The sequence below is a fragment of the Limulus polyphemus genome, unplaced genomic scaffold (assembly GCF_000517525.1).
Source record: "Limulus polyphemus unplaced genomic scaffold, Limulus_polyphemus-2.1.2 Scaffold1148, whole genome shotgun sequence".
Classification (NCBI taxonomy): Eukaryota; Metazoa; Arthropoda; class Merostomata; order Xiphosura; family Limulidae; genus Limulus; species Limulus polyphemus.
In genome coordinates, this window is record NW_013666758.1 from 81,182 (window position 1) to 92,074 (window position 10,893).

Below are 10,893 nucleotides of genomic sequence, written 5' to 3' on the forward strand. Positions count from 1 at the left end.
AAAGTGAACAACGAAACAAAAGACGCCGCCGAAGACGTGTCACTTGGAAAAGCCAATGTTGAAGAAGAAACTATCCGGTTTAGAGAAGGGAAACAGTGAAGCCCTTGATGAAGTTACTACCGCTGATGTGAATGTTACCAATAATGGGACATTTCCTGATGGAGCAGACAAATCGCACGTGAAGCAGAAGATGGAGACCAGTACTGTAAAATTAAGAGACTTTGTTGTATTTGAATATTGTGTTTGTAAATTCAGTACATTTAATTAAGCTATTGTTAATTATCTATTGGTTTAATGTAAGTGGCTATTGTTCGGGATCAATAATACTAAGGAAGGGACAGTGTTACGACAGCAGAAGTCAAGTGATGCTGTTGGCGTGCTTGATGAGTATCTCGAATGATCGGGGAAGTCCGAGTGTGTTGGAGATGCCCTCTTCATTAGTATATAAGCCTGGCAGAGGAAAGCCAATGTATTGGGATGATATATAAATGAAGAGAGAATATTAGTTATTTAGCATTCCGTGTAATTTATGATTCTGTTAGTTTTGAGCTAGTGAGCCGTAAAGTGTGTTTTGCACTCGCCGAGAGCTAAGTTATCGAGACTGTGAATCACTGTGTATTATAAAAGTTAAGTTTAAAGTGACAAGAAACGTACTGATTGTGGAACTACTGTGTACTAAAAGTTTGTATTGTGGAAGAATAAACTGGTTTAATCAAGAAAGGACTTGTATCGTTGAAGATTTTCGGAAAGAATTTCTACCGGAAACAAACAAACAAGCAGATACGTAACAATTCTTTCTTTTATTTTATTAAAAATACTTCACTAAGAAATATGACTTTTTGTATGTGAACAACTTGAAATATTAACTGAAAGACTGCCAACTTTTGTGAAGATATACCCAATATATAGAATTATAAGTATTAAATTTGTTAACTTAAAACGAGTACAGAAGGTCACGTGACTCGGTCAAATTGACCGACCCCGTGTTCAGAGAGTTAACATATATCTGAAGTTAATAATTATAAAACAAACATTATATCCCAATAATGTTTTTGCATCGTTATTACAAACAATCACTTACATACATGATAAAAAAATTAAATTAATGATAATACTAGAGGGGCACTCAGTAGAGCTCGTACTTCTGCCACGCAGTGTTTTGAAAAAATTCTTCATTTTTTCATATAGACTATCATTACAAAATTTCTGATGAATATTATTGCTTGGTTATAAAACCAGAAAAATTGTGATAGTTATGTGACATTATATTGTTTTTGCATATTATTCTGTGTTGTTTCATATATTATTCAATGAAATGCATTTTTAAAAGTAACTAAAATGTAAGTCTTATGTAATTTTTTTCTCTGAAAGTTTTAAAGCAAATTTAACTTTTAAGTACATGTGTATTATTTCAGACTTAAAAGAATTTTGCTGCAATTAATGTAAATAATATTTATTTTTTAACATAAATAATGGCACGCTATAGATATTATCAAGATTGATTTCTTGCCAACTGTTATTACAAAGAATAAGTAAGGAAGCAAAATCATCTAATCCATATATTTATTGCCTGTATTACTTCCTTAGACTAGCATCTAGAAATAATACACCAGTATAAAAATGGTAATTGCAACAGATCCTTCTGCACAGTTTTTTAAATGATTGTGACAAGTGTTAAAATTACTTAACTGTCCATATTTTGTGACTTGAGATACAAGATCTATCTGTTTGAACTGACTGTTTGTGTTATAATGCTTTTGTAGGATTATGATGCTATGGTTACTCTAATTGATGATTTGAAGACAGTTCCAAATGTGAAGTTTACATATACAACAGCTATTCAGTTTCATTATGCATTTGCTTTAAACAGGTATGTAGAATTTTGTATCTACAGACAAGAAATAACCAATTTTAATCATATAAAAGCCAGATATTAGCAGAAAATTAGGTGATGAATAGTGCTGCTTAAAGAATTTTTTGAAGATTTTAGTTTTATTATAGTATTAAATTGTTTGTATTCATTAAATTCTCACAGCCACTGTTAAAACCAAAAACTATATTTATTGAAATATGGTGATTAAAAAGTATTCTTCAATGTATAAAAGCTTCATTTTCCTTTTTAGATTTAAGTAACTGATTTTTATCTTTAAATTTAATCTTAATTTACTAATTTTGTTCTTATTGTTTCTGTTCAATTGTTCAATTGAAAAAGTTCTATGTGATAAATTTATTATTCATCAATATAAAATAAAGTTTATTTTTTAATTCCAAGGAGAAATAAACCAAAGGACAGAGAGAAAGCTTTACATGTAATTAAAAAAGCTCTAGAGAAAGAAGAAAACCGTGTACCTGACTTGTTTTGTCTTCACGGTCGTATCTACAAAGACATATTTGTAGAATCTGATCACACTGACAAAGAAGCATTGAAAAATGCAATACATTGGTAAGCAATGTGGTTAATACTCTAAATATAGATTATAGGATACACTGGTGAGAAATATGATTTATATTTTCCAAAATTAGATAATAGCAGTAATTGATACTGTGATTAATACTCTTAACCATAAATAGCAACATGGTGATCTTTTTCTTTTTTTTAATTTTATAAACTCAGGTCACATCAGTACATTAATGAGTGATCTTATTAATACCCCCAAAATAACTTGCAGTAACTTGATTGGTGATCCCAATAATGTTGTGCACTGGGGAATGGTGTGGTTAATACTTTATCCCTGTGCATATGGCTGAGTCAAAGTGCACATATCATGACCTTTTACATCCAAAATTTAATTAAATTAAATAACTATTATTAAATCTCTCACTACAAGGTTGGTCGGATCAACTGACCTCATAGCCATTTTGCACTCATTATAGTTTCCATACTATAACTTTTAATACAGTGTGTGTATCTTCACAAAATTTGGCAGACATTTATTAAACATTACAAGTCTTTTTACACAAAAAACCTGATTTTTTTTCTTTTTTTTTACTATTCAGACTGCAAAATGATTTTCTTGTTAAGATTAAAAATACTTTTCTTCATCTGAAAAGTCTCAAACTTTATTTGCATAATCTCTAAAACATCCTACCTAAAATTCATACATTTTTATCTTTAGTAAAACTATATTTTATCTGTTATTTTTTCTACCCTAATTTCATACAAGGTTGGTCAATTTGGCAAACCTCTTAACCACCAAAAAAAATGAAATATATTTGAATTACCTTTTTTTTCTTTCTAGAATGATTTCAAATTGTAACATGAAACTAAATTTATTTATCCTAAATAGCTTTGAACTCATAACAGTATACATTTATTTATAATTAAATATAGTTGTATTGCCTTTTGAACCATGCCTAACTACTACTTGTGCCATTATTAAAAGTTGTGCATCACTTGGTGGACGTTCAGCTCACATTATGCTATTGAATTACACTATGCATGAGCTACTTGCAAGTGTACCTTGTGAAGAATTTTTATTATATCATTTTTATTTATTTTACCTAATCTATCATAAAAAGTTTCCTATTTTTACATTTTAGTTACTTTTATGATAATAAAGATTACACATGAAAAACAAGAAATGAAGTACTTACCTGGTTTTTGTTGTCGACTGTCAATGACCCGTAACCCAATTTTTTTTATACCAATGGTAGTACTGCACTAAATAATTGTTTATTTAATTAAATAATTCTACGAAAGAACACCAAATAATAACATGTAAAAATCAATGTTCCGTAAGTATCACAATTTTTTGGCTTTCTAACTATGCAACAAGAGCCACTAAGAATTCATCTAAGCTCATCAATGTGTTTCCCATAGGAATAAAGCTTGAACTGAAAGCAAAATTTACAATTCTCTGTACAGAATACAATTTAATATAGTACATCATTTGATAGATTAAAACTTTGGCTTATTATTGTTTGTAAATAATATAGTATTGAACATTGAAGAGAACTATTGGCATTTTCTGAAAGAAAGGATGTGACAGGTGAGTGTGGCAATAGGGGGTCTGATTTTCCATTTGATCACTCTGTAAGGAAAGAAGATTGAAGGCTAAAAATTATGGTTTGTCTGAGCAATGGTGGTTTTATAGTGTGTAATTTATGTTTAATATCATACTTACTGGAGGGATGGTGCATAAGATAGATTGATGACAACATTATAATGAGTAATTTATGTTAAATTTCTGTACTTCTTGGAGCAGTGGTAAATAAGTTAGAGAAGAGGTAATGTCTAAAGTAAAAATGTCAACTCTTATACAAGGGGAAATTCAGATTTTTTTTTTAATATTGCCTTATAAAAGTAAGAACTTAAAACTAGTATAATACTTAAATATTAGCTACATTATTATTCTATATTTATTGGTATACCATAAAAAGAAAGTAGTTTTATTAAATTTTGAATTTAACACACTAAAATATTGACATGCACAGAAAAAGATTCCTGTGGAAAGAAAGTTAATGTATGTCCATAACCTTAGCATCAAAATGTAGTTTATAATTCAGATTTTTTTTTTTTGTATTCAGATTTCTTAAAAAATTGTCAACCTCCATTTCTGTGTCAGGTGATGCATCTGCACTCTGAATTCTTCCCTTCAGATTTTGTCTTCAGTACTACAGCTTTGAGAGTGTTAAATGAATTAAAACACACACACTGTACATAATGACAACCAGAAATATAAAATATGAACCTCCTATCTTTTCCATTTATTGAAATATCATTAAGTTTGTCAAATCTAACAGAGAAGCCCCCTCCCATTTGTCTTACCTTTCAAGACAGTTATGTATATCAATTATACATAGCTGATGGACATGTATATAACCAATAGAATGAACAGATTCTCTTTAACATAAAGCATATTACAGTTGTTTCATTTTGTCACAGTTGGTGTTAGATTCTTTGTCTGTGATCATTGTTATCATCTCTGAGCAGATAACATTAATTTTTTTAACTTATTTTTAGCTTACTTAGTAGCTGTGCAATGTTCTGTTCTTAAATCCATATTTAAAAGCTGCTTGAATTAATTTTTGATCAACTTAGTGAGAAAAAGTTAGGGTTAAATGAAGGATGGCCTCTAACAGCAAATGGCCTGAAACCTAGAGTAAGTGCTAAATTTTTTATTTTATTTCTTTTGTATATATTTATATTGTTACATATTTTTCCATCACAGTAACTAAAATGTAAAGATTAGAAACTTCTTATGTTAGGTAACAAAAATAAAATAAGTTCATTAAAGTTCATTGGTATAGGAACATAAGCTCGCAAGTAATTTGATCAGTTTGTTTACCTGTGGGAAGGAAATTGATTGTGGCTCGTGCTTTGATTTATTGCTTTTTTAGAGTAATAAACAGCTTCCCTGGTGATAAAATTAAAAGAAAAGAAATGGGTAAAGGCTAAGAGTTAAATTGTGAAGATTAGTTTGAAACTCTTGAGTCAGTTATAGATTCAAAGAAGTCAATGTATTATTAATTTTATTTCATATTTTCTAACTTTTTATTTCACTACAGTTAATGTTAATGTAGATAAAATATAAAGATTTACTGAAAAAATTTTTTCATAAATTCAAGACAAATCTTTAGTAAAAAAAGTGTTTATTAAAAAAAGGCTCAAGTTTTTGTGTATATGTAACATTTACTAAAAACTTGTACTCAGAGTTTGTGTGTTATAGCAAAAATATTTTGAGAACATCTGAAGTTGTTTGTAAGATATCCAACATGTTGCTTCCAGGGAAAAATAATTAGTTTCTATAAAGTTAAAATCAGTTTTTCTGTGACTAATTTTTTATATATCATCCTGTTAATAATTCATTACTTTTAATAACCACGTTTGTTCTGTATATTTAGGTACCGCAAAGGATTTGAAGTTCAACCTAATGAATATGCAGGGATCAATCTTGCAACTTTACTTGTTATTGATGGTAATGAATTTTCAAAGTCTTCAGAATTGCAGCACATTGGTATAATACTAAACAACTTAATTGGCCGGAAAGGCAGCTTGTCTTCTCTGGAGGACTATTGGGATGTGGCAACATTTTTTGAAATTAGTGTTTTGGCTGAGGATTATGTGAAAGCAATTCAGGCAGCAGAATGTATGTTCAAATTGAAACCCCCTGACTGGTAGGTTTCACTAGACACATGCTTTCTTTTTTTTCTCTCATGTTTGTCGTAGATTTTTGGAATGTAAATAAGAGATTAAGTATTAAAATAGTAATTTATCTTGCATATATTTAAGATTTCATATGTGTATATACCAAAGGTTTGGCAGAATAATTTCCCAAGCTTTTAAAAATCAAATCTAACAAGTTGTCAAAAAAAAAAAAAGACCAAAAAGCTTTATGAAAGATTCATCTGTTCTTGGTAACATGATGAATATATGATATGTAGTTTGTAATTATAATGCTAAAATATTTGAAGTTAAGCACATAAGATATTTTGATTTTAATATGTAGTTAATAATAATCATTCAGGGCTTTCCTGAACTTTCTTATTGAGTATACCTACTTGTAGAATTCATTTTAGGGTACACATATAAGATGATTTTATAAAACACTTGTTTTTTTTTATAACTCTTTATACAAATACTAATTTTTAAGTTGGAAATTGGTATAAATTTCTGTCTTCAATTTAGAAACCTTTTAGATAAAAAGTATTTAATAGTTACGTGGATAACAGTATTCATTAATCTCTCCTGCAGGCATCTGAAATCTACAATAGGTAACATAAGACTGATAAATCGATTTCGTAAAAAGAGCGAAGAGACTGAAATTACAGCAGAAGAGCAGGTACACGTTTTATTTTGCAGAGGAGCTTCTGTTATTTTTTTAAGTGACTATTTTGAGTAGTTGAAAGGCTTTAGTGCAAACTATAGTTTTTAAATAATAAAAAAAAAAGTTGCACTCTAGGTGAAGAATATTTGATTTATGCTAAATTTCCTTTATGGAAGTACACAAACATGTTTTAATCTACCCAAAATTTCAGCTTAAATAAACTTATTTTTTTCTGGAGTAATAATTAATCTACATGAGTCTCCATGTAAATAAACCTTTTTTTTTTCTGGAATAACAAATTATATTGGTTTATGGACTACTGTGCTGGTAAACTATTTTGTGATGTGTATTTCTTTTACTATCTAGTTAACTTTTTACATAGTTTGCTACATGGGCTGTTTCAAATAACTTCAAAATTCATTATAACAACCTCCATAAGCTAAAATTAGATTCAGCTCAAAATGCAAGTTGTTTGGTCACCTTACAAGTGGAGGAACATTATGTAAATCTGTATTTGGAGAGTTAACAAAACTTAAACTTCTTTAGATTTTGTGGTTGTATGTGTAATAACCAGTGTCCTTTTGATTTCTAGTATCATTGATAAAGGAACTTTAAAGAACCAAAACCAGTCTTTTTCTCTTCTAAGATTATAAATCCCTTCTCCCCCCTTTTTTTTGAATTGAAACTTATTTTTTAATTTGTATCAGTAGTTTTATGTACAACAGATTAATTTTTCTGACTAATAAACATTTTATAAAGTAAAAATGACAAAAGTTGTATTTATTATGAATATGTACAATATAAGTTCTAAATGATTTCTTAGAGGAGAAGTGTTTCTTGAAAGTAAACATATTGTTTTAAATTCTTTAATAAGAAAAGCAGGTTTTATATTGATTTTTATTTGCAGGTATTCCATTTTTGGTTGGAGTATTTCATTGATGCAACAGCTGCTCATGCATCTGATTGTATTCGTTTTCCTGTAAGTATTGTGAAACTAGGGCTTGCACCAATGAATGTTTTTCTATTTGCTTCAAAATTATAGTAAGGGTTCAAAACTGGCAGTTAAAAAGAAAAGAAAAAAAAATTAACAACTTGATAGTAATTAACCCTCTCTTCACAGGTACCCCCTTTAAACAATTTTCTGTGTAAGTCACTGAGTTACATTCAAAATTTAATTAAACACCTTTACTATCAATGTATGTGAATGAAATTAACATTACAATGTATGTTATGATTTGAATTTTTATGTTATCTAAGTTTAAGTGATTTATTTCAAAATAAACCTTTTAAAACAAACTACTTAAACTTCAGATGTATTGTTATATGACCAACAAGCTATGAAAATTCTCTACTTTGGCACTCTGTATCTTCAATAATACAATGGCATTTGTGTAGATGTATGTCTAGACTATAAGACGGTTACTTAGCCTATTGACTGTACATTTGAAAAATCTCTGAATGAATGCAGTTGAAAGAAGTAATCAATTTTGTCAACCCCTCACAGATGCCACAGTCACCTTCAACAGATTTGTTTGGGCTTTAAAGCCTACATGTAGAGGTTACATATGCAAATTTATAGTCAACCGAAAGAGCTCATTTTACACTATGATCTAACTATAGTTATTTTGAAATTGGTGCACAATTATCAACATGGAGTACATGTAACTGACTGTAGTATTGTTGGCTTTACCAACTATAGCACTTACAGTTGTTCCTTACATAAATATATTATAGTTATAAGATACAGCTAAATTTTATAGAATAACACTTGTATCATTACTGCAGTAGCTATTGTATATAGTTGAGTTTGAACAAAATTTGCACCACAACAAAATTCTACGAGTCAAAGATTGTAAATATAATTTTCAGTAATAAAATATCCAGCTACAATGCAGATAATAAAGATATTGCTGCTGTTTATTAAGTTTCCTGCTCTTTTTCTGATCCACACCATTTAACTTCCTTTTTATATTAGGGTTAGAATAAGCACTTCAGCCTAAATTAGAGATGTATTTCATTATTAAAATATGTTTTAGAATATTTCTTACTTCTTCTTGTAGAATATAATTTCCACAGAAGCAAAATTCATGATTATTATTAAATTTAATGCATTAAATGTACCACATTCAGACAGTAGAATCTTAACCACATTTACTGTGAAATGGGCTGCTTTAAACAAGAAGTGATGCAATTGCTTTGCCTTTTCTGACAAGTTTCTCGATTGACTTCTTCATCTCCTCACTTTTGATCTACTTTTCCTATCTTACACCAATTTTCTTGGAGAACGAATGCTACTGAAAATCCTAGCAGAGAATTTGCTAATTTTTAACCAACTTATGCATGTTTTTGACATTTTCAAGAGAAAAAAGATGGAGGAGTGCAGTCTCCTTGAAATAACCTGCAAAACTTTTAAGGTAAGACATTTAAAGTGCATTTCAAGAGCTTCTAAAAGAAAACCTATTATGAACTGAGAGTTCACTTTTACTTGTAACTTTCACTAGATCTGTCATGCTTTCACCAAGGGCTGAGCTGCATATACAATTAGTTAAATTGCACATATACTTAATTTATTTTCAGATTTATTTGTCTGAGTTTACTCCTCTACACCCAGTATGAATAAAGTAAACAAGAAAGTATATATTTTAAATCATATTATGGGGGCAAAATTTAAACATTGTCTGGTATCATTATTTTGGCCAAACAATCTCTCGCTCGGTAGACTAAGGTGCAATTTTTATTACATATTAATATTTTTACATCCACAGTTAAAAACTGTTATATTAATTATTAATACTTATTATTAGTACACTGAAATACTAATGTATGTCAAAGTAGTCAGTGGGTTCATCTAGTTCAACAGTTGTAACCACTATTGTAAGATGCTTTTGATTATAAATTATAGACCATTAAAAAAAGAAGAAAAGGTGGAGCTTTTTGCAATGGAAAATGTGCTTCATTGCTATTGTCAAGATGCATGGTTGTCAGATAGAGCATAACTGGACATGACAACATGGTCTATTAAAACACAGTGAGTCTTCAAACTCATTTTAATTTAATATACTCAATTTTCTGTAAAACTTCAAAAAATGTCCTGAATGCATAAAGATGTTCTTCATATCCACAGTGACAATGAAGAACCACCTAATGGTGTGTAGTCAGTGATTAATGGGCTATTCAATTTGATGACTGGCAATAAATTAACTGTCAGTGTTTTTGACTAAATCACTTAGTGTCTTTCTGAAATGGTACTTTACATACAAACCTGTGATACGATGCATTGAAAAATAAATAAAAAACATTTCTAGCATTTCATTGATGTTAAAGAAAAGAAAAAGAGAATTTAAGGAAAGTAATGTTATTCACATGAGGAATGTAAACAATCTTCTGTGCACCATTTTTAAGGCACACAACTGTGCTTAAACGATATGTATATGGGGTGGGAAGCTAAAAGTACTGGTGTCACAACCTTTTTACAAAGTCACATTTAAAATTTAATTAAATGACTATTATTAATATAACAAACCAAACCTCCAAAACAGTACTTTCTGCTCTCTAAGCATTGCTAAACAAATTTTCACAAACAATGCACCTGTCTTTTATACTTCTTCATTTTCATGCCATTTCAGAATGTATTAATCGTGTGACTACCCTCCACTAATCATATTGTGCCCTCTATTCTAGTGCAACTAGGTCCCTCTACTATTATAGCACAATTCTAATTTTCTGTCAGTGAATTTTTTTTTAGCAATGCTTAGAGGGCAAGATCAAGATAGCTTTGGGTGAGAGGATGTAAGTACATGTTGGAAGTACAAATACATTTTCAGTGTAATCAAATGTTAGCTTCAAACAGTTTTATAATTCAAATTTTTATTTCAAAAGAAAATATTTAAATACATTTTAATAATTAAAGTACTCAAATGATCAAATTTATTTAATCATCATGACATTGAAACATGTAGTCTGTTTTGAGACCATTGACAGTCTTAGAATAAAGTTTTTAATTATATATATATATATATATATATATATATAGTAGTTGATCTATTAGTAATTATTTGTATTATTTATTATTACACTAATTTAACTTAATATTAATTATTAATCTTCACATCTCTTGTTCGTGTAG

At 29.1% G+C, this 10,893-nt stretch overlaps 1 protein-coding gene across 8 annotated transcripts in view; it reads left to right on the forward strand.

The window, feature by feature from the left end:
- Positions 1-10,893, forward strand: part of LOC106462352 (mitogen-activated protein kinase kinase kinase 5-like) — a 151,359-nt gene that overhangs the window by 36,882 nt on the left and 103,584 nt on the right. For all 8 annotated transcript variants that reach the window (XM_013922265.2, XM_013922266.2, XM_013922269.2 and 5 more), the window contains 5 exons: positions 1,764-1,870; positions 2,273-2,443; positions 5,845-6,117; positions 6,695-6,782; positions 7,675-7,746. In XM_013922265.2, the coding sequence (XP_013777719.1) occupies positions 1,764-1,870; positions 2,273-2,443; positions 5,845-6,117; positions 6,695-6,782; positions 7,675-7,746 (711 nt within the window). The remainder of the gene's footprint in view (positions 1-1,763; positions 1,871-2,272; positions 2,444-5,844; positions 6,118-6,694; positions 6,783-7,674; positions 7,747-10,893) is intronic.